At 52.7% G+C, this 24,245-nt stretch overlaps 1 protein-coding gene across 1 annotated transcript in view; it reads left to right on the top strand.

Annotated features, from left to right (window-relative positions):
• The first annotated feature begins 6,480 nt into the window (after window positions 1-6,480).
• VWA5B1 (von Willebrand factor A domain containing 5B1) overlaps window positions 6,481-24,245 on the top strand; it is a 57,644-nt gene continuing 39,879 nt past the window's right edge. Inside the window, 7 exon segments of the mRNA XM_029913568.1 lie at window positions 6,481-6,619; window positions 7,383-7,558; window positions 8,079-8,329; window positions 9,177-9,322; window positions 9,773-9,904; window positions 10,400-10,524; window positions 20,940-21,116. Coding sequence (XP_029769428.1) covers window positions 6,481-6,619; window positions 7,383-7,558; window positions 8,079-8,329; window positions 9,177-9,322; window positions 9,773-9,904; window positions 10,400-10,524; window positions 20,940-21,116 — 1,146 coding nt within the window.

Genomic DNA, 24,245 nt, shown 5'->3' with positions numbered 1-24,245 from the left:
TCCCCACACCTCTCCAGTGGGTTCCCAGCTTCCTTACAGCGACCAGATTCGCCAAGTGACAAACCAGGACAGTTGCTGCGGGGGAAAAGGGATGCACAGAGTCAGACAGGAGGCTTTTGGCTGGGGGAGGGGAACCAGTGGGCTCATTGAGGAGGTGGAAGAAATGCAGGTTGGCTCCCAGTGCCGGGTCAATCGGAATACTTCCACCTGTCGCTCCCAAATTCAGACCTGGCTGCAGCTTGAGCATCCCCCTCATAAGAGGCAGGACTTGGGTGTCATGCCTAGAAAGGGGTTTCTTTAGTGAGGCTGTTGGACACAGACAGACCTTGTGGTTCTCTCTGGTTCCCTAGCTCCCAGGCTGGGCCTGCAGAAAGGAGGCCCGTGTTGTGGGCGTGGGCCTGAGGCATTGCCTATTCCAAGCCTCTCGGGCCTGGCTAGTAAAACATGTTCATGTTTCAGTTCTGGTAACAGCCACAAAGAAGGCTCATCCCCTGGAAGAACAAAGGTCCTTGTAGCTACTGGTGTGACCTGGAAGGGAGGGGGATGGGACGAGGAAGGGAAGCCAGTAGGAGCCTAATGAAAAAGACACCGCTTGGGAACGACTGATGGGGCACGCGGGTTTGAAGCCGGCAACAGGAATGCTGTCGCTGCTGCCCACTTGACTGTGAATGAGCCCAGGAGTGTTTTGCTCTGCTGGGCCCTGGGGGGGGGGATGAGAAATCCTTCTCTTTGGAGAGCCATTGAGTCCTTGTCAATGGCTCTGAGCGCTAGGAGCACTTAGTTAGCACTCAGCCGCCCACAGCCGCAGCGGGGAGCAGAGCCACCGCAGGCAGCGTGGTGTCTGCTCCAGGGGGGTTTATATCTCCACGCTAGTAGGATTCACCAGCCCTCGTGCCCACCAGGAAAGGTTGGGAAAAGCAGAGACACAGCCTGGAAGCCTTTTCATGCCTAGGTACAGAAGAGGCTTCCCTTTCATCATCTCTCAGCGATGGGTGCACAGGAAGAGCAGCGGGGGGATGTAGGTGGAGCTGGGAGGACCCCCCACTTCCCATCCCCTTCTCTTCAGGAGGAAGGCCTGTGGTGAAGGCAGTGGCCTGGAATGCAGGAGCTCAGCTTAGCCACTGACTCCACGTGTGAGAGTCACGTGCTCTCTCAGGGTGCGTCTAAACTGTGACTAGACGCCCACGGCTGGCCCAGGCCAGCTGACTCGGGCTCGAGGGTCCCAGAGCTCACGCTGCAGCCTGAGCCCAAATGTCTACACCCACATTAAACAGCCCCATGAGCCCAAGTCACCTGGCATGGGCCAGCCCCGGTGTCTAACTGCAGGGTAGACATCCCCTCAGTTCCCCAGCTGTAAAGCCAGGAGGAGGAGGATCTCTTGTGGGTGGGTCAGTCACCAGCCAGTCCATCCCCTCATGGCCAGCATGACACAGCAGCCTCTGCTACAGTAGCACCTCCTGTCAGAAACTCCGGTGGCCATTTGCCCCTTCTCAGCACTCACCCCCCAGACAGATCACTTACAGCCCCCACCCCTACAGAGTCCAATAACCAGACAGTCTAATGACCTTATGCCAGGTCTTCAGCCCCACCCTGGGCCCAGCAGCCCATAACCCCTTGCAACAGGAGGGCTTTCACACCCCTTTTCCTGCTGGCAGGGAGGAGAACACAGACCTGCCCTCGCCTATGGGCTCCAGCCCAGGGACCCTGGACTAAGCAGCGAAGGTCTGCTGCCTCCGACTCATTGCTGCTTTCCTGGGCCCCTTCCTACCTTCATCTGCCTCTGGCCCATTTCCCAGAGCCGCTCCTTCCAGTGCTAGCCACTTCCTGCCCACTTCACAGCCGATACAGAGTCCACTTCAGGCTCCCTGGCCACTGCTTTGTGCTGGTCTGCAGCTCTTTCCCCAGCTGTTGATGGTCTGCCAATTAGCCACAGCTGAGAAGGTCTCTTAACCCTTTATTAGAGGTTGCAGGGTGGGGTTTATAGATCCCATCACACCTCCCTTTCTCCCAGGCTTGTCTACATGGATTGTAAGCACCAAGCCCAATGGGGCCCTGAGGCTGCATGCAGCTCCTAAGTACTGTCATACTACACATAATAATAATTGTGGCCACCAGCCTTCTCCCCAGATGGGATTGTTATTGTTTGCGTCACCATGGTGCCTAGGAACCCACGTTCTGACTCAGGGCCCCATTGCACTAGGCGTTGTGCAAACACAGAACAAAAGAGACAGTCCAGGCCCCAAAGAGCTGACAATCTACATGTGCCCTTGAGAACCCATCTACCTTCTCCCCCAGCAGTAGAATCACGGCTGTCCTGCTTCTCTGAGGTAGCTGGGGACAGTGTTCATTGCAGACCCTCATGCACCTCCACTCTGGCCAGAGCACTTTGAGTCTTGCTCTCAGGGACTGTGAATCAGCAAACCATGGCACTAGAAGTTGTGGTGGCTGCAGCTAATATAAATGATCTCATCCTCCTCTAAGCCCCTGCACTTGTCGTTGTCTCGCGTCCTCTGTCTGGCCCTTTGGGAGGATGCGAGACAAGGCCGCTACGGAGCAAATGTCCCCTGTAGCTCTTCTTGACTCTCTAACACAGCCTGTGCTGCCTCTTAGCACCTCACCGCCCAGGGCCCCTATGTGCTGGCTGGGGTTAAGCAGGCACAGAAGACACTGTTGGCGATGCTACAGCTGCTCCTTCCTCGGGGGGAGCTCCTTCCCAGCTTCCCCCTGGTCAGAAGAGGAGGCCAGGCGCTTGATTCTGACCCCACTTAGCCTAGTGTAAATCAGGAGTAGCTCCGCTGAAGCCAATGAAGCTGCACTTGTATAAGTGAGTGGGGAATCAGGTCTCAGGACTGGAGACTGAACCCCCCTCTCCAATGTGGCACAGCAGAGAAATCCCATCCGCCAGGCCTGGCTTACTCCTCTGTCCTCCTTTCTAACCTGTATCCTTCCTTCTATTTTCCTTTTTCACTCAGTTCTTTCTTCCATTTTCCTCCCTTAGGGCAGGTGATTCAGCCTCCTTCCTCCCCGACCTGGCAGACCTCACTTCCCCAATGTCCTGACTGGCCTTTGCTATCTGGAGACGGTGTGTCTGGGTAGCTAGATTATCCTCCATATCCTAGCACAACTATTCTGGCTTTCCCCCCTGCTGGCTTTATAGCATCTATCAGATTAGCTTAGAGGATCCTTGCACACAGCAGGCTCCTGGGTTTCTTAGGGTATGTCCTCACTGAAGTCCTGGTATGTGATTGCAGCCCATGTAGACACACCCAAGCCAGCTGTAATCTAACTAGCTGGGGTACTGGTCGCTGTGAAGCCATGGTAGTGCATGCTTCAGTACGGGCTGTACAAACACATCCAGAACCTTGGGAAATGACTCAGACGGCTAGCCCATGCTGCCACGGCTTCACGAGCTAGCTAGATTGTGCAGACATCCGTCAGAGGGTCTGGCTTGGGGCACCATGACTACCATGAAATGCATCGGTGCTGAGAAGGAAAACAAACTACCCGGACAGCTGAGCTGTGCATTAGGGAGCAGCCAGGCTGGAAGAATCAGCTCCCGGTGACTGGCGGCTCCTTTACACAAATGCCACTAACTTTCCACAGTCTCTGGCTCACTCTCTCACACACGCAGGCACAAGCAACGTTTTCTTTCCAAGCAGAGACATTGATCTGCGGCTTTTCTGGCGGGTTAGGCACCAGGGGAGCACCTATGCTTCCCACTACAAATTTCCCACGGAGATGGTGGGTAGAGCAGGGTCCTGGCAATCGAAACTGGGTTTTATTTCCAGGTCTGACACAGACTACTTGGGTAAGTCTCTGAACCTCTGTAGCCCGGGGATAATAGAACCTGCATCACAGGAAGATTCTGAGGCTTATCACAGTAAGGTCTGAGTTTGAGATCCTCAAATGGGAGATGCCCTTATTGTTACTATTAGTTTCTCGTTATATTTTCAGAGTCTTGCTGTCCTTTAACAGTACTCATTTCAAAAAAGAACTAGATACATTCATGGAGGATAGGTCCATCAGTGGCTTTAGCCAGGATGGGCAGGGATGGTGTCCCTAGCCTCTGGGTATGTCTACACTACGGGATTAATCCGAATTTAGATAATTCGAATTTGGGAAACAGGTTGTATAAATTCGATTGTGCGCGGCCACACTAAGCACATTAATTCGGTTTTTAACCACATTAATTCGGTGGTGTGCGGCCACACTACCCCATTAATTTAACCACATTAATTCGGTGGTGTGCGGCCACACTAACCCTAATTCGAATTAACAAAATCGATTTTGGCGCTACTCCGCTCGTCGAGGTGGAGTACAGAAATCGATTTTAAGTGCCCTTTAATTCGAATTAACTGGCTCTGTAGTGTGGACGGGTGAAGGGTTAAATCGGATTAACGCAGCTAAATCCAAATTAAAGTCGTAGTGTAGACCAGGCCTTTGCCAGAAGCTGGGAATGGGCGACAGGGGATGGATCACTTCATGATTACCAGTTCTCTTCATTCCCTCTGGGGCACCTGGCATCGGCCATTGTCGGATGACAGGATACTGGGCTAGATGGACCTTTGGTCTGACCCAGAATGGTCGTTCTTATGTTCTTACTAAGTAGCCCCATCCTGGTAAAGTCCTTATTAACCCCAGGGTTCCCATAGCTCCATCTTGCTGGTCTCATTTGTTCTGTACCTCATCTTGGTTAGCCTTAGCTAGTACTTAAAGTCCCATATCCTCATCTCAGTCACTCCTAGTGGACCCCTCTTAGTCCTCTATGTCCCACCCTAGTTGGCCCAGCTTAGCTCTGCTGCTTTTCCACTCAAAGGCATGGGTGAGCTCCTGGTCCTAATGACTTCTTGTATTTGCCTTATGGGACATTTGCCTCTAAAGGTGCATTTAATAACACAGAGTTGGCCAGGAAATGCGAGGTAAATCGATGTCTTTCCCTGTGGCTGGCTCCCCCTTGCTCACAGAGAGCGTTGTGTAAATCAGCCAGAGCCAGCCAAGGAGCAGTGCGGCTGCAGCTATCCCTGGGAATTCCTGCCCGAGAGCGAGTGTGGGGAGCTCTAGACAGAAAGGTACCCGCAAGACCCTTATCTGAATTCCTCTGCCAGTCAGGCTGACAGACATGTTGGGAGAAGATTAGCTAAAGCGGAGGCTAGGCTGGCAGCGAGAACAGTTGCAAGGAAAATTTAATTAACAGAAGCATTAGAGGCAACAACTTTAAGTATGAACAGCTCTGCTAAGGAGGCAATGAACTGAGTCATACTTTGCAGGAGTGATGTGGAGACAAGGGGAATGTGGAAGAGGAGTCATTGCATTTGCCTGGAAATGCAGGGGGGGAAAGTGAATTAATATAGCCAGCATTGTGGTGTTGTCTGGTAATGGGCAAAGAAATCATAGGCCGAAAAGAATCTCTGTCTATCTCCATACGTTTCTTTCTTTCATGAGAACTTGCATGGTTGTAGTTTGTTATCACGGAGAAACTGTGCACTTTCAAAGAACACAAAAGCCAGAGGGGTGTGTGTGAGAAAGTTACCCAGTTCTGCACAATATAAAGCTATAAGCAGAAGCACAGCAGCTGAAAGGAAGTTTGATCCCGCCCCTGAAATATCAGCATGCCCTTGGTACAGTCCATGCAGATTTAACTTTAAGATGTTCCCAGGTATTGGAGCGAATGCGGATTCATGGTGTCTTTCCCATCACGGTGGGAATGGTTTACTCATCTCCATGCCATGGGCTGACTTGGTCGTTCACCGTCCCCGATGAAGAAGTGAATTCCTCATTACCAAGCGGGAACAAAGTTGTTCTCTAGCACCCAAGCGTACAGGCGAAGAACCATCGCCATTGTCTCCCCCCCACCAGATCCACGAGATGCACGCCACCGTGGGCACAGCAAGGAGCTGAGAGAGCAGTGCCAAATCCAGGACCATCAGTTATCCCATTAGAAAAGACAACGTTACAGGTGCAGCTTGGGGCAGAAGGGTCCCGGGTGGAGGGGCGGGGGGGGAGGGCATGTCACTAGCACCCGTCCCACTTGGCGCTGCTGTGGCCCATCCTCACCGTGCAAAGGGAAGAGAGGGAAGCTCAGCAGAACGAGATTAGGAACCAGCGGTGTTTGTTGCCTGGATTCCTGTCTTCAGCCCCGAGGCCTCTTCAGTTCCACCTTTTGCTATGAACTCTGTACAGGCCCCTGGAGGCGGTTCCTGCTGGGGAAGGTGCAGGCTGCCCTGCACACTGGCTTCTGGGACAGTCATGGATCTGTAGAGCCCTTGAGGCTGCAGACGCTGCTGGGAGTGGGATTGCTAATGCCGCCAAGGGCCTGTATCCGAGCTGCAGCTCTGCTACCTGTCCCCAAGACTGTCTGAGGCGCTGGGAGTGTTTTGGGCTCTAGCAGTCAGGGCTCTGTCAGGTGTCTCACGTCCTCCCCCCTCTCTCCAGTCTGCTGCAGGTCCTGACACCCAAGCTCCCCCAGAGCCCATAAGCAGGATGCCAGGGCTCATTAACCGGACAAGCAGCTCCCCCCTCCCACTCACAGCCTCCGAGGTCACCTCTTGCGTCAGCGGCTATGCCTTTGGGATGACCGCCTCCCTGACCTACGGCAACCCGGAGGCCCATCCTTTTGAAGGTAAGGTTCCGTTCCCTGGTGCGCAGGCAGCGTGGATGGTGCTCAGGGGTCAGTATGGGAGACCGGTCACTGCTGGTGTTAATGTCAGCCTCTGAGTCCGGCTCGGCAGCCTCCCCGATACGGACAGGGTACAATACTTGCTACTGGTGCAATCGTAGGGCCAGATTCTCTCCTGAACTGAGAGCCGCTTGGCATAATGGAGGGTATTGGGGAGTCAGTTACAGCCACCTGATTCTCAAGCCCTGGCAGCTCCAGCCCTGGCCCCAGTCCTAGCATAGGTTAGAGCAGCCTAAAGGCTCTTCTAACTTACAACTGCTGGCTACAGTCCCTAAGGGACCATATGCCTGCTGAAAATTTGTGAAGAAGAGCTGCATTCCAGCCTGCCCCTTCTCCAGCCCACCTCCCTGCCCTCCCCTGGCATGTGCCAAAGTGGGTGAGGCATGCTTGGAGGAGGAGCCAGCTGAGCTCTCCTCTGCTATCAGACGACAGCTCAGCAGAGGACCTGTGGCCAAATTCTGGCCTCTTTGAACAGCAAAGGTGCTGGAGCTGGGAGAGGATTGGGCCCCTAGTGTTTTTTTCTTACAGTTCCAGGCTTCTTGCCTCTCGCAGTGTTTGCTCCTGCCGCTGGTGGTGCCAGAGGAAGGAACCTTTAACAGGGTATGTCTCCTCTTGGCCACCACACCAGAGCACAGGATCGTTTGGTGGGGAGTGGTTGGAAACCTCACCCCTAGGGAGGCTGTTCTAAGAGCCTTCCCTTTGGCAGGTCTCTTTGTCTACCCACTGGATGAGTACACCACCGTGGTTGGGTTCGAAGCAGTTGTTTCCAGGCGGGCCGTGACCGTGCAGATCAAAGACAAAGCCAAAATAGACGACTGTTACTTGGACTGTGAGAGCCTCCCCAATGGAAGAGCTCAGGATGGCAGCGGTAAGGAGACCCTTGTGATTTGAATGGTCCAGGAGAGGAGTGGGCAGGGGAAGAGGAATCCCAGAGGGGCTGTCAGTTATGCAGGCTCGTGACGTGGTGTCAGGAGCACGCGTATTGAACAGAAGCGGCGTGGTCACTTTGGGGACAGGAAAAGCCATTGCATGCACTTACCACCGGCAGCAAAAGGTCTGAAAATCAGAGGGGGCTCCAGTTGCTTTTAAAGGCTCCATTAGTTCTGGAAGCTCCAGCACACGAGTCTAGAAAGACTCATTAACTTCAGGGGGCTTTGGATCAGGCCCTTTCTGAGTTGCGACAAGCAATTCTCCTTCCCTGATCCCAGCCCAGAGCAGGATGCCTGCGGAAGCCCTTCTAATGCACCCGATGCTATTGGGATATTGCTGTGGGTTATCACTTTGGGGACAGGAAAAGCCATTGCATGCACTTACCACCGGCAGCAGGGGCTGGTGCAGGAGGAGGGAGACCTGGACAGTGATGTGGCCTCAGAGAGGAGCATCCTCTCTGGCGTCTACCCAGAGCGTCTCTCCCCCGTGACCTCTCTGTGCAGGAAGGATCGCGCTGGATGAGGATTTGGAGCGAATCGCTTTTGTGGCTAACCTGGGTGTGATCCCTGCGCTGGAAAGCGTGTCCGTCTTCATCAGCACCTCCTCGGAGCTGCAGACTCTCCCGAGCGGTGCCGTGAGGGTCCTTCTCCCAGCCGTGTGTGTCCCCAAGGTGCCCCAGTGCGGCGTGGAAAGCACCAGCCTCTCTGGACATCAGCTCCGAGCGTAAGGGAGAGCCAGAGTCTCCGAGTGGGTTTGATTTTGAGGAGTGGCCCAGATGCTGTGGTGCTGAGGGAATGTAGGGTGACCAGACAGCAAGTGTGAAAAATCGGGACGGGGTGGGAGGTAATAGGAGCCTATATAAGACAAAGCCCCAAATAGCGGGACTGTCCCTATAAAATCAGGACATCTGGTCACCCTCAGAGGGATGCAGAAATGCCCCCATTCCTCCAGCAGCCTTCTCTGGAGTAGCCCCAGCCCCTCCTATCTATACCTCCAGGGGGCTGAATGGCTGTAGGGTTGGGCTTGAATTGCTGAAGGCCACATGTCATTGGAACGTTTCTATGAAAGCCTGTTTCCCCTAGCTCAGTGGCCCCCACCATTTCTTATCAGCAGCCTCCCTTGCAACAGACTGGTTGATTGGCAACACCCGCAGCTCCCCACTTCTGTCCTCAGCTCCCCTCTTGTGCCCCAGCTGCCACTCTGTAGCCATCTCCCTGTCCATCTCTCCTTTCCCAGCTCCCATCTTCATCTTCTGATCTGCCTTGCTCTCTTGCTTTGTGCCCCACCGGTGCCTCCTGCCCCAGCCCCCCGCTCACCCAACGTGCTGCTGGGGATGAGTCCAAGGGGCTGAGATGCATGTGCTCCTGGGGCTGAGCTGGAGAGGAGAGAAGCTCGGGCTGCTGTCTAGACCCACAGCCCTGCAGAAACAAGCTGCTGGCTGCATTAGGAGCTGCCGTGGGAGGCAGGGAAGCTGCCAGTTGCTTTACCCCCAGCCGTGGGGCTGTGTTTGCAGTGCAGGGCGCGGGGCAGGCCCCGGGTTTGCAGCTTTGACTTGGTGCCATCTCCTCAGCAGAGATCGACATTCCTGCACAGCTGGGAGCCCGGATCCGGCTAACAAGTTCTGTCTGGCCCAGCTGCTGGAGAGCGAGGCCACCAACCCCACCGAGTACGAGTTCAGCTTCCACCTGGAGATCCGGGGGCCCTGTGTCCTCGCAGGTGAGAGCGCCAGGGCTGCCCCTTGAAGCCTAGTCCGCTTGACAACCCCCTCTAAACATTGACAACAGCCCCACAGACAGAGTCAGTTTCAGCACGATAACCCTGCCATGGCACCAGCTGTTTGTCTGCCAGCTGATGAGCGGGTGAGACCATCTCCCTCCCAGCACTGATTGCTATTTCTCTCTGTGGCTGCACTTCTGCACATGACGCTTCAGCACCCTGCCCTGTACATTGGGCACCTGGGTGCAGGCAGGGGGCCAGGCACATTAGCACACACAGATCCTTACTCAACCCTCCTGGTTCCGTTACGCCATGCCCCCTCCCCCATCTCCCCACGCCAACTCTCTCTGCTTTCCCGCTCTGAGCCCCAGCTCCCCCCTGAATTCCAGTTTCGCTGAACAGCTTCTCCACCCACCTCATCCCCGCGTCGCATCCCTCTTTCCTGCGCAGGAGTCGAAAGCCCGACACACGAGATCCGAGCTGACGCCGACCCCTCTGCCCGCTCCGCCAAGAGCATCGTGATCACGCTGGCCAACAAACACACTTTTGACAGACCGGTGGAAATATTAATCCACCCGAGCGGTAGGTGGCCTGTGCTTTCTGTCCGCCGTTCGCCCCCTTTCTGGGGGTCCCTCCCATTCTGTTGTCTGGGCAGCAGGTCCCATTAGCTCCGTCTTTGCACGTTGGAGGTAAATGCCCCTTTCATGTGGTAAACGTTGAGCCATCTACGTGAACTAAACCTCTGAACCTACTGGGACGTGCCCATTGCTGTCCCATAGTCCCCAGGTGCCAGTGTAACCCACACACCTCCTGGGGGTGGTGTTCTGTCCCATCTAGTGGCACCGAGACCACTCAGTGAGAGATATTAATGAGTTTGCTCTACAGCCTTAGCTAAGTGCTATATGGCTTGAGGCTCATGCACTAAGCTCCAGAGGCCCCAGGTTCGATCCCGCCCGCCGACACGTGGGGTCTGTCGGTGTTACACCAGCTCGAATGCTGCAGCCTCCCAATTCTGTCCCTCGGAGTCTCTCGCAAACAGTCTAAGGCTGTTCTCTGCTTGTCCCTCTGACCTTCCAGAGCCTCATATGCCTCATGTCTTGATGGAAGAGGGTGACATGACCCCTACAGTATATGAGCAGCACCTGAAGGGGAGAAATGATTTCATTAAAGGGACCAAGAAGGACCCCAGCGCTGAGAAAAAGGTGAGAAGGAAAAGGAGTTAGCCAGTAGCTGAGGTTTTATCCAGGACTGGAGAGGACCTTGCCATGTGGGGTTAGAAGAGGCAGCAGCAGCATGGGGTTCCTTTAGGAATGGACCACAGGGCTCTGGTTACATGTTCATCCCAACACAGATCACATGGGACCAGTAATCCCTGCAGTCCAGCAGGGCCGCCCAGGGGAGGCAGTGGGGCAATTTGCCCCAGGCCCCACAGGGGCCCCCACGAGAATATAGTATTGCAACTTTTTTGTATGGAAGGGGCCCCTGAAATTGCTTTGCTCCAGGCCCCCTGAATCCTCTGAGCGGCCCTGCAGTCCAGTAACCTGCCTCCGAGGGTGCAGAGTTAGCCCAGGGGGCCTGAGTGCCTGGGTTAGCTTAGCCCGGGTGTGAGCGTCCCCACAGCAAAGCCCTGCCCAAGGATTGTGTCCTCACTGTTTCTGCACTCACCATGAGTGTCTGGGGGCAGAGCCCATGGAGCCTTGTGCTGAGATGCTCTAGGATCTCTTCCCAGACAGTTGTGTCAATTGCGGGAAACTTTGCCCTTCGTGGGGGGAACTGTGGGAAGGCACCGGAGGACTCTCAGTACTCAAGTAATTTAGCTTGTGTCACTGTACAGTGTGTGGCTTCCAGCCAGAGTTAAAGCAGAGCCCAGGCTCTAACCCCCTCCCCCTCAACCCCCCAAGCCAGATCAGCTAGCCAGGGGTTAAAGCACCTCCTAACTTGGGCACAAGGTTTTTGTGTGTGGACTGTAGAGAGCTTTGGCCTAGGATAAAACCCAGGCAAGTGCTTGGTTTAACTCTGTTGTGAAGATATGCCCTAACAGGGGCTTAAGGCTGATGAAGGCAGAAAAATTCTGTTGCACTCCTGATTAACTGAGCATGGGGTGAAACTCAGTCATAGAATTAGTGTTTATAACCATTAGTATAGTATTATAGTATATTATAAATATTGAGTGTTATATTATTATAGTATTAATTCCATTACTTATAATCATGACCATAACAATTTAGTTATAATGACAAACACCTTAGATTGCTAAATAAATATTCACTGTATCTGCACAGGTGGTCGGTTCCAGTGCAGAAGGGGTAACAGATGCACAAATGGCGACCTGGGGTCATGTCCCTTGAATGCAATTACTTGATTTGCATACACCGTTGTGGCACATTGACATGCAATGTAACTGTGCAGAGGTGTCAATTGGAATTGGGGGTACTGAGTGCTTCTGAAAATCAGGTCCCAAGTGCCTCAAGTCAAACACCTAACTCGGAGGCATCCAAAATCAGTGGCCACTTTTAAAAATTGCAGTCCAAGGTCACACACGGAGACACTATCAGTACTGGTGATGTAACCTCTCCTAGCGCCCTGTCCCACGTGTCCTGGGCCTCCTCAGGCTGTCACGACGACAGTTTTCTGGGTGGTTGTTGTGATTGTTCATTTACATGTAAGACGTGTTGACAATTTTCTTGTAGTTCTTTTCTTTCCTGTGCAATTAGATGCAATGATTAGAGCCTCGTCTGTAGTACGCTGCAGGCTTCTCCTGTAATTCCGTTCTGAGTGCGGCAGGTGGATGGATACAACCTCCCACGCTGCTGCTCAGACGCCTGCCTGATTATTCTGTCTTGAGCCTGTCAAATTATCCAGTGGGTGTCTGACTCCAGAACCATTTTCCAATAGGAATCCCACCTGCATGCCTGGGGGGACTGGAGGCGTGATCACACTGGGAACAGAGCAGCTAAGTATGGCTGGTGCCATGGCAAAGATATGGGTACAAAGGGCTTTCCGTCCCCTATATACATGACTTAGTCTCTAACGGAGGAGCCATTGAGTTGAGTGCCCTGGTAGATTACAGGCTAGAACTGCCGCTCCTGAGAGCATGACATTGAGCACCTCTTTGCTTAAATGAATGAACATGGATACTTCAGCAGTAAATGGTAATTAATTTCCCTTCTTCGTTTTGTTATGCAAATAGTTTGAATGCTCATTAGCTAGCAGGATTATGAGACAACTGCTCTGGAATCAACTGGCAGCTGACGAGATCTGATGAGTTTATTGTAATTGGATAAGGGTGAAGGGAGTGGGGGGAAGATATGGGACAGATGAAATATCTTCCCCCAGCTGAGGCAGAGCAGCTCTGACTGAGGGTGTGTCTACTCTGCAACGTAAACCTGGGCTCCGACTCAGGCTCAAGTCCTAACCCCGCTTCTGTCTACACACAAATCTCTCGGACTTGGGCTCAGACCCAGGGTCCTATGACCCCCTCAAGGGTGGAAGGTTCAAGCCCATCAGGGTAGGACCCAGGTTTCAAGTCCTATCGTTTTGCAGTGTAGATACAGTCCCCCTTCCAGGCTCGGGTCCCTGGAGTCCACCAAAAGCATCCCACAATTCAGTGGGCCAACTTCCTTTGTCCTCTCTCTCCCACGAATTGCCAGTTGACTCCAGGGAAATGGAAGCACCTCAGCCTTGCTCTAGTACAGCAGATCGGCATTTAACCCTTCCATTTTATTCTGACCTCTGAGCTGCAAACACACCCTAGGAGAACCTTCGGCATTTGCCAGAAGTCCTTCACAAAGCGCACTGCCCTGTGGTGGCGGGAACACCGCCAGATTTCGGTTAGTCTCTGGAGTGAGGCCAGCAAAACAACTGATTTTAGTCAAAGTACCAGGAATGACCAGTCATACCCCCAAAGAGCGAAGAAGCTGATGAGGCTGGAAATTTACCGGACCGGTGACCAGTGCAGGGAATGGAGTAAGTGGCTCAAGACGAAGTACCTGAAAACCAGGAACCACAACTGTACCTCTGGCAGCTCGCTGACACTGTGCCTGTTTTGTGATGAGTTTGATCAAGTGCTGGGGACTGCGTCGAGCACCAAAGCCACTGGCGGGGCAGGATCACCTGGTCAGGACGGCGCCCTGCGAGCCCCAGAAGCCAGCACAGAAATCGATGGGAACCAGCAGCGGGCACCGAATGAGGCAAATGAAGTGACTCTGCTGAAGAAACGGATCCCAGAGGAGGCTTTGCCACAGGAGCAGCTGCAGCACATCCTGGGGCCATCCTCAGTGGAGCTTTTTCATGCCCCCCCAGAGGAACAGTCCGCTACGGAACCGGCCGCACAAACGGGAGAGAGCGAGAAACTGCCCCTGAGCCTGGTAAGTTTCTGGCTCCATTTTTGTGTTTACTAATATAGGAATGGGAGGGATTTCCCTTCTGTGAACCAATGCAAAAGACAGGATACGCCCCGGGTAGCAGCGTGCATCCACTAATGCAGGATTGCATGCCAGCGCCCTGGCATCTGTCCCCTCCCGCCCCCACCGCTACGTGGAATTCAAACTGGAGACCGGGAAATGCAAACAGTAAAACAAGCGCGTAGAGTGACGTTTTTCTGGGAAGGCGCACATTTTTGCTAGTTCAATCTGGTTTGTTAAAATAAGAGCCTTATATTACCTTCCCTGTATGTACGCCGCTCAGTCCCAACCCATGAGGTGACGAGCCACCTGAAGAGACGGAACTGTACAGGTGGCGAGGGGGACAGGCAGAGGTTCCAATGTAGTCCAGTTCTGTAAAATGTAGTCCATGCAGTCCCTGGGTGACACAGCCATTAGTCCCAAATCTGCCTGGGGTGGTGGAATTCAGCCAAGCGGAAGGGGGATGGCACAAGAGGTCTGTGTGTTTGCCTGCAGTCCTAACAGCCTGCATTGGAAGTTGTGGGGAGGCACTAAGACATGTGGATACAAACGCAGCATCCTGTTGATTCCCTCGTCGTGAATTCTGACCCAGTCCTGGGTGCTGAAAGCTGCAAACTTTCCCCAGAGCAGGAACTCCAGAGAAGCAGTCCCATTTCAGGGTTGCCTTGGTAGCTCACCGGCCCACTCCACTCGTAGCTGTGCAGTTCAGTCACCATACGTGGGAATACGTCAGTGGCATCCATGCTCAGTGTCCCACCAGCAGCTTCGACGAACCCCTCGCTTTGCCAGTCGGGCACCACAAGGACTGTTCCGACCTCCAAAATGTGCAATGGCTGAAATGATAGAGAAGCGCTGTCACCAACCTCCCCCTAAATTCCATTTTTTTTTTAAATTGTGGTTTTGACTTTCCCATTCTCTCAGCACTGCTTTCACTGCAATGAATCCGGCTGGGTGCCGGAAGCTTTCGTGGTCTGAGCAGCCCTCTGCCAAGGTAACAAAGTTCAGTCTCAGAAAGTAACATTTTCTGTTCTGGAAATTCCAAACTGATTTTTATTTCTCGGCTCCTGCACTGAGCTATTCATGACAATAACGGCGTGTGTCTTGTCCTATTCTAGGCCCCTCGACCTCTCCAGGTGGCAATATCTCCGCAGCTCGCCCACATGCAGAAACCTGGCTCACCGGACCTTCACGGAGTGTTCCAAGCGGAAGCTTTTCCGGGATTAATTTATGGTTGGAGATCTGGACAGGGCCAACAAGCAGGTCGAGTACCAAAGGCGAAGGGACTTGGGCGAGAGGAAAAACATGCCGAGAGAGGCAAGCGGAAAGGCTCGGGCTGGCTACACAGCTTGAGGACAGGGGGATGACACAAAAGCAGGCACTTTGCTTTGCAGTTCCTGGAACAGGAATGGCGGTTAAAGAAGGAAGATAGAGGGCTACAGAGAGAATTGTTTGAGCAGCTGCTGTCTCTAATGGCTTCCAGGTTGCCAGCTGCTGCTGCACCATGGGCTGCATCCCCTCCGTGGTACCCTGCCCTGCACTCCAGGAGCAGCTTGGACAACTCCATGGCTGGGTGGCCCATGCAGTAGGGCCCTACGAGTGGCTGAACAGGGCAAATGTGCCCCATGCAGTCCTCACTGCTGAACCCCTCCCCTATGGATGCTTCCCCCCCCCCCCCCCCCCATGGCAAACAGGGAAAGGAAAACAGGGGTCTCAGGGGAGATGCAGTAGCAGGTGGGGTTGTCTTGTACCTTTTTTTGCACGTGTTTATGTGCTTTATTCTTGGTAACTCTTAAAGGTTTGGGTGTTGCTGGTGTTTTGGGGTGTTAAGGGCAACTGGCCTGCCCTGCAACAGTTTCATATTGGACTGTCCAATAAATGTGTCAAAATAAAAGTTTTGATTTCATAAAGAAACCTTATTGCCATCACTGCACCGCAGCATGTCATGTGTATTTCAAATAATAAAGGCAAACACGTGATAAGGGACAACTGGGAAGTGGCATGCAAAACCCATGTCTCAATCCTTACGTCGGTTATTTACAGCAATCCAGACTGTCCCCCCATCCCCTTTCATAAGTGGTCACGTCATTCAAGACTATAAATAATGCATGACAATCAACCTCCCTGTGACAGGCGACACTCACCTCCTGAGTGCCTCCTAGTGGCTGGGAGCAGTACTGCAATCCTTTTCCCCACCCCTGGCACGCCTTGTAGGTGGCTGACCTCACTAGGCGGGTCTTCAGTGACTCAGTCCTCTGGCCAAGTCACACACTCAAAAATGAACCCCTTCCAGGGTATCAATGAGTCAGCAAACTGTCTGCCTGCCCTCAGCAGGGTCTTCAGCCCCATCTCTGGGTCCTTTAAATCCAGCCCTTCATTCTGGTTTTTAAAGGCTTGTCCCGCCCACTACTCCGGGTCCCAACCCTGGGACCCTATAAACAGCAGCCATGTATGGGTCCCTTCGGTCAGTTGCTGCTGCATTCCCTGGGCCTCTTCCCACCTGCTCCCTTGACCTCCACCCGCTACCCTCGGGTTAGAGTTCTTAGGCCCGCTCTCTCCCAGGTCCAATAATAGCCAGTTGAGTGCCTGTGGCCAGAGGGGAACCCCCTTCCCTCCTTCCCCCTCTGGTCCCAGCCAACAACTGACCCACAAAGACCCTGCAGCTCCTTTTAGCTGAGCCTGCTGGGCTCTGATTGGCTGCTTCCGTGCAGCCTTTCTAGGCAGACCTGGAGGGCCCACCTCCACTGCTCCTTCCTGGGGTGGGGTGTAGTAGGAGCATTGGGCCTCCAGCAGGGAGCCAGGAAGGCCTGGTACACCCTATCTCACCCCCCCAGCCTACACAAGCAATCAACAGCCCTCTACCCCCTGCCACAAGCACATTCATACAGGTACTGGTCTCTCTCTTCCATTGGCCCAGGCAAGTCCATAAGGTGGGAGCACAAAGCATCCCTGACTTCTGTTGCCCGGGTGCATCCCGCTGCAGCTGTGGCAGATGCACTTTCTGGCTGAGTGTACTGGGCCAGCGGCTCCTCGCTGCCATAGCCCCATTCGGGGGGAAATGGCTCACCTCCGGCTTCACAAAGACTGTGACAAGCACAACAAGCCCCAGGGAGGCGGACAGCACTGATGTCACTGGAACCCAAAGGGTTCTGTAGACATCTCCAAGGGGATTTCAGCCTGCCAAACTCATTCAACCACCATTCTCCGTCTGCTGAGAGTGGAATTAAACCTTCTTTTGCCAGGGCCTCCGAGATCAGGGGCTGGTTTCAAAAGCCAACGCAAAAGGCCAGAATAGCAGTGGGGACAGTGACGCCGTTTATGACAATGTCACATGGCGGGAATAATGGCTCAGTGTGTCCATGAATGTAGACTCCCAACTGGCAAAAAAAACCCCCAAAACCCCTGGCATCATGAACTTTTCCAGTGCAGCCAACCCTTACGTTCATAAATCACCCTTGGTCATCCACGAGGGCGTGCACAGCAGTGGAGTAGCACCCTTTGCAGTTTTTGTACTTGTGCTCCTGGAGGAAGGCAAAGTATGGGCACACGGGTCCCATCAATGGCCCCGGCACAGTCTGGAAACAAGCCAGCAATTACTTCAGGAGTATCTTTTATGCCCGCCATCTTGGGGTCAACCACACCCCTAACGGCCTCAGAAATCTCTGCCACCATTTTACCCACCGTCGACTTTTCAATCTCAAACTGGTTGGCAATGGACCTGTAGCAGCGTGGGATAGCCAACTTCCAGAAGGTGATAGCAACCCGCTTCTGGACCGGCCAGGCCACCCTCATGTGCGTGGCTTTGTGCTGGAGGGTTGGATCTGTTCACAGAGCTGCAGAAATACAGCTTTCTTCATGCAACATTTCTGGAGCCACAGCTGGTCATTGCAGGTCTGCAGGATGATGTGATCCCACCAGCCTGTGCTTACGGCCCTGCTCCAGAAGCGCCGGTCTACACAGGAGGCGTGAATAGCTGTACCAAGTGAGCCAGTTCAAGTCTGCCACGTCTGTATCCTCCCCCTCCTGCTCCGTCATTAGATCTGTCCGGTGCCTTCCGTGGGTCAGAAAACGCTGCCGAAATGCCCACCAGCGTCTCATGGAAGCTCTGCCCACATCCTAAAATGGGCTTCAAGCCCAAGCAAGAGAAGTGCTTGAAATGGCACCTTCTCCATGTCGCTGGCTCTGGCTGCAGGAAGGGCGCAGACCAAAACGACGGCGCGGCAGGATGTGTTGGCAGGTTGCTCAAACTTCCTGTAACAGGCACCAAGCTTTCCCACACTGCGCCACCCACGGAGGGTGAGAATGGCCACATTTCGGGAGGGTGCTAGGAAGTCTGGGATACAATTGGTTGGACTCGGGTCTGCCTACTGCAGTGTAGACCCCAGAGCCCCGAGTTCGGGCCCAGGTTAAAGTATTCTTTACCTAGGGTTGGGAATCAGTACAGATGCTCAAGCCCTGTCTCGAGTGCCATTAACCCTGGCCTTGCATTGCAGTGTAGATCTGCCCTCCGTGTCCTGTTTACCAAGGCTTCCCTTGCAAAACTCCCTCTGAAGTCACTGGGAGGCCCGTGCTTATAGGGCCGCCAGGATTGGGCCCTGCTCGGCTGAGGCTCCTTTAACCTTGTGAGGCTCTGAGTGCCTCCCAGCATCCCCGCCTGCAGAACAGCCTAGTGCACCGGGCACTGGATTTAGACTCAGGGGACCCTGGTTCAGTCCCCAGCTCAACCCTAGGCTTTTATGTGACCACGGGCAAGTCACTTACCCTGCCCCGTGCCTGATTTCCCCATCTGCAGAACGGGGGTGATGCTTGCCTGTGGCACGGGGGTGCTGTGAAGAGAAGCGGGGCAGGGTCTGCTTTTACGGTGGCCCAACGGGGCACTCCTCACCCTGTCCTGGAGTCTGGGACGGTTGGTGGTGGGTCCAGTGCAGTGGTGCTTGAGCTCTCTGGCCCTTTCAGGGTATTAAAGTCCAAAGACAAAGGAATCTGTCATGGATGGTTCAGACACAACAAATCCTGCATCTTGGCAGGGGGTTGGACTAGATGACCCTTCCGGTCCCGTTTAAGCCGATGGTTCTATGCATACAGTGAAGTCAAAAACATCTTCAGCAGCACCCACCGTTCTGCTCAGGGCTTGTCTTCATGCAGCCTGTCCTTCTGTTCAATTTTCCTAGGACGGGTCATCCCATCCACAGGGGACTCATCCAGGCAGCAAGCTGTCTCCATCTCTCGGCTGACACCAGGCTTCCCTTGTGAGGTGCTCAAATCCAAAGGTGTTATTCCAGTCTGTATACGGCTGAATAGCAATGACTATGCTGGAAGACACCAATGGCCCCTTTAATCTGCTTTCTGACAGAGGCCAATGATGCATGCTTCTGAGGAAGGGTGAAACAATGTGACATTAGAATGGGGGGTGGGAGCGAAATGACTTCCCGACCCCTACCAGCCGGTGAGCAATTTAGACCCTGAAGCGTGAGAGTCGATAGCCCTTGTCATTTATAGCCAGGCTAATGTAACTACAGGGTTCTGTACTTATTCCTGTAAATGTGAATAGCATTCCCACAGGGGGCAGGGGGAGAGAAAGTCTGCCTGTATTGCTGACAAATGAAGCCTGTGTGTGCAGATCAACCCAAAGTGGGGCTGAGTTGGGGAGAGATCAGCAGTATGTGTAGACCAGTACAGAAAAAGAAGGGTTAGTAATGACGTTATAGCAGGCTCTGGGGATGGAAGCCTCACTGACTGTATAAAATAAGACCAATCATTCAGGCAGAAGGTTTGTGAACTTCCCATGAAATCAGAGAGAATCCGCAGCCTTGGTTTTTTCTTTTTTCAGAGAAAAATTGTTTGCTTAAGAGTGTGTTTCAATACTGCAGAGCTGGGACAAGGGGCCAGACTCTCAGCTGGTATAAACCAGCGTCACCATAAGTCAGTGGAGCTCTGCTGATTCACGTCAGCTGAGGATCTGTCGGCTTTTTGTTCTGTTGTTGTACAGCACCTAACACAATGGGGTACAAGTCCATGACTGGGGCTCCTGGGCGTTATGATAATGTAAATAAAGAATCATAATGGCTAAGCCCGATAAGTTAAGTTTAAGCCCAATAGAACAAGAAGCAATGGGCTTAAACTGCAGCAAGGGAGGTCTAGGTTGGACATTAGGAAAAAGTTCCTAACTGTCAGGGTGGTTAAACACTGGAATAAATTGCCTAGGGAGGTTGTGGAATCTCCATCTCTGGAGATATTTAAGAGTAGGTTAGATAAATGTCTATCAGGGATGGTCTAGACAGTATTTGGTCCTGCCATGAGGGCAGGGGACTGGACTCGATGACCTCTCGAGGTCCCTTCCAGTCCTAGAATCTATGAATCTATGAATCTATAATACACATTACAAAGAGGAGTCTAAAAGCATCATGGGACCTCTTTTTTTAAAAAAAGTTCAATGTTATTGATTTTTTTAAAATGAAGATTGATACGTATAGTAAAATGAAAAAATGCAAAAAGCCAATAGGTCTGAGGTATGATGTGTAGTAAAGAAACTATGTAGCATGCAGTTTTCTATTGCAATCATACCTGGAGTGGTAGACCAGGTATTTTAATGTATGTGATAAAATACGATAAAAAGAACAGGTAGAAAAAAACAGAATCAGCAGAAAATAACAGAGCAGGCCATTGTGCCCCATTTAGACGTGGAACAATGCTTGAGGTTGTCGTGTGTTCTGTTCCTAGCTCTGCCATTTAATTACTGTATGACCTTGAGCAAGTCACTTAAGGGCTCCATGCCTCAGTTTCCCCATATGTAAAATGCACGTGCTAATAACACTTACCGACTTCATCCACAGAGGCTCACTTAATAAAGTGTTCGGAGAACCTCTGCCATAAGGTGCTTATCCCAAGTTGTAGATTGGTGGTGTTCCCACTGTGAGTTCATGCAGGCAGGCGATACATAGGTATTCTCTGATTGGGGGTCTCATGCAGCATTTGCCCTCCAGAGTGCATCTTCCCTGATAGAAATCAGACATGTCATTGAGCACTGGAGCTGCTCCACGGGGGGCAGGAATGGGGGAAGCTGTAGCAGAGACAGAGCTCAGGTGCTTTTAACACTGTGTCTCTAACACGGTTTCATGCCTAGAGTTGGGGGGAAAGGGAGAATACATGGAGGGGTTTTACAGTTAAGCAGCAACACTGGTGCTCTTCCTCTCGAGTTCATTTCTTGCTTGTTGCAGACGGAAATCATCAGGAAACGTCTCAACAAGGACATCCCTCACCACCCCGTGATCATGCTGAACTTCTGCCCTGACCTGAGAACCAGCCAACCAGACCTCAGGAAAACCCAGGGAGAGTTTATATTTCTGATAGACCGCAGTGGAAGCATGAGCGGCACAAACATCAGCCGCGTCAAGGTACCACAGGGGTAAACCGCGACTCCTAAGGGTCTGCAGTTGAGAGGAATTGGCTGAGCATTAAACTCTGGTTAAATATTAGCTAGCAAAAGGGTTTCTTTAAGTGCTGATGAATCATCTCTGCCCATCTCTTGCGGCTCTCTGGGTGTCCTGGGGTGTCCTTTCTGTGGATGGAACAAATCCAAAGCAGTTTTGTTTTCAGCATCTCATTGGTTTGCATATAAGGTGTTCTTCAGCCATTCTATCTCTGTCTGGTCAAATTTCACAGCCTATACAGAGGGTTGGGACAGGTCAGTACTTCGATAGAAGATCCCCAAAGAAACTCAAAACACTGCAGGAAGTGGTTGGTGCTAGTCACTCTGTAGGTGGCATTCTGCCACTGACCTGCTCTGTGACCCTGGGCAAGTCATTTCATCAGTCAGTGCCTCTGTTTTCCTAGCTGTAAAAGCAAAATAATAACATGTACCTACCTCTGTGGAATGCGTGAAGGACTTTGAGCTCTTTGGCTAGAAGGTGCCATTATAAATAATAATCAGTAATGTACCTGTTTAAATTCCCTTTTGCAGCTGTAACTGGTAAATGAGTTATTTGTGGTCAGTGCTAAACTCTCTTGTAGTTTTGCTGTGCGGTGTTAAAGAGCTGCTGCATTGCACCACGGCTATATCAGCGGAGGGTGACATTGAGCTGTCGAGGTAGCTAGGTACAAGTGCATATGCCAGAGGATGTGCCGCATGCGCTGTAATCCAGAGGTACATATGAGTAGGGCCCTACCAAATTCATGGTCCATTTTGGTTAATTTCACAGTCATAGGATTTTAAAAAGAATAAATTTCATGATTTCAGCTATTTAAATCTGAAATGTCACGGTGTCGTAATTGTAGGGGTTCTCACCCAAAAAGGAGTTTGGGGGGGGGTTGCAGGGGTATTGTAGGCGGCGTTGCGGTACTGCTACCCTTACTTCTGCGCTGCTGCTGGTGGCGGCGCTGCCGTCAGAGCTGGGCAGCTGGAGAGCGGCGGCTGCTGGCTGGGATCCCAGATCTGAAGGCAGCAGAGAAGTAAGGATGGCAATACTGCAACCCCCCCCAATATAACCTTGCGACTCCCTTTTGGATCAGGACTCCCGGTTTGTGAAACCCTGGTCTCCCCCATGAAATCTGTATAGTATAGGGTAAAAGCACGCAAAAGACCAGATTTCACAGGAGGAGACCAGATTTCACGGTCCATGACGTGTTTTTCATGGCCATGAATTTGGTAGGGCCCGACATATGAGCTATAACCCTATATAAACATGTCATATTGTTTTGAGGACATTATGGTAACTGGCTTTGGACATAGAAGTCAATGGGAGCCTTTCCACTGTTTTCAGTGCGTTTCGGATCAGTCCTGCAAACCTTACTCACATGGGGGGACTCAGTGGGGCTATTTATATGAATACAGCTCACAGGATTGGGCCCTACGAGAGCCAAGATGACTATTTAGTTCTTGGAGGTCCCATTAAGTGCTTTGCTGAATGGGGGGCTTAGAGATGACCCCCTCGGGAGTGAAATAATAGAAGATGGGCAGTAAGACTTGGGTATGGCTGGCAAATATTCTTCCTTTGGGATGGATTCAGTGCCAGCTTCCCCCAGCGACTTCAGGGACGTCTACACCGTGGGAATGGCAGTTTGGGTAGACAACCCCGTGCTAGATGTACTCTAGTCAGTTGCTGACAACAGAAGTGAGGGTGCCACACTGCAGGCTTCAGCACCAGCTGTACAAGCAAGTACAGACCTGCCATTCACCCGCCCAGCCTGCAATGCAGACATCCCCTGAAAAGGGGGTAAATCAGGACGGAGCTTGGCTGTGCACCACTGTCTGGTATAACTGTACAGGCCAGGACTGAGCCAGATTTCCCTCCTAGAAACTCCTACAGCCATCGACGGGGAAATCACTCCAATCACTATTTAATGATTCTTGTCTTCGCCTATTGCACTTCAGGGGCCAGGTCTGTGTTTGCCAGCTGGCCCTGGTAGGTCTCAGCTGCAGTTTGGGGAGGGGCAGCCCGGGAAAGATTTCTTTCTGGACTCTCTGGGGTCAGTTCGCCCCTGCATGTTACATTTTCCTGAGCCAGTAGGGGCTGCTACATCCCCTAGCCCTGGGGAGGGCAGGTGGGGTTTGCAAAGCCACCCTTCCCCTGGAATTTCTGCCAGGAAAGGGCAGCTCTAAGTTGCAGGTGGATGCCCGGCTGGCAGAGAATACCTGGGAGAGCCACTGAATTAGCTCAGCGCCAGGTGTGCTGCCACACCCTCTCTTCCCACCGTGCCACCCATGTCTGGGGCTGAGCTAGGTGGATGGAAAACCCCTACCACTGCAGGAGCTCGGTCCTGGCCCTGGTGCATCCCCTTCCGGGCACAGTCTCTGCTTCTGGGACTTGCACCTGAGGCCCGCCAGCAGGAGCCCTGTTCAAAGTCTTATCATTGCCACGCTGGCGCTTGTTTCCATGGGAACGGGATTAGGAAGGCCCCCCACCCGCAGAGAATGAGAGCTCGGCTTGCTGCGCGCTGACTGTTGGCAGAGTTCTGGAAGGGTTAGTTTGTACAGGCCACCCGCAGAGAACCGGAGCCTGCCTGGGGGCCGCGAAAGCCTAGTACCCTCAATCTCGTGTACGCACATGTGTGTTCGTGTGCGTGCGTGGGTGCATACGTGCGTGTTTGTGTGCGCACAGGTGAATTTAAAAGAAATAGATGTAAGTATCAGCCCATTCAACATTCCCTTTGTCATTCTTTGAAAAGCAAGCAGTCCCGTTCTGCCAGGCACTAGCACCTCTCTCACCTTTGCAAGTGTGAGACCCACAGGCCACTTAGGAAACAGAGCTGTCTGCAGAGATTACTGTTCCCTGCGATGGGATTGCCAAAGGGCTACACTGAGATGTCAGAGCAGCTGGAGATGAAAGATTACTTCACCAATGTGCAAGGAAACACTGCTCCTCCCCCCCACATTTTACAACCTGATAGTCATTAGGAGCTTCTGTTCTACTTTGTGTGCACGCAGGGCCGGCTCTAACTTTTTTGCCGTCCCAGGCAAAAAAGAAGAGAGCCGCCCTGCCGTACCCCCGCCCCGCGAGCGCCGCCGAAATCCCCGCCCCCCCAGC

This window comes from Terrapene carolina, unplaced genomic scaffold (genome assembly GCF_002925995.2).
Source record: "Terrapene carolina triunguis isolate 2854851 unplaced genomic scaffold, T_m_triunguis-2.0 Scaffold714, whole genome shotgun sequence".
Classification (NCBI taxonomy): domain Eukaryota; kingdom Metazoa; phylum Chordata; order Testudines; family Emydidae; genus Terrapene; species Terrapene triunguis.
Note: the sequence above shows the minus strand (reverse complement) of the source record. Positions and strands in the feature narration are given on the sequence as shown.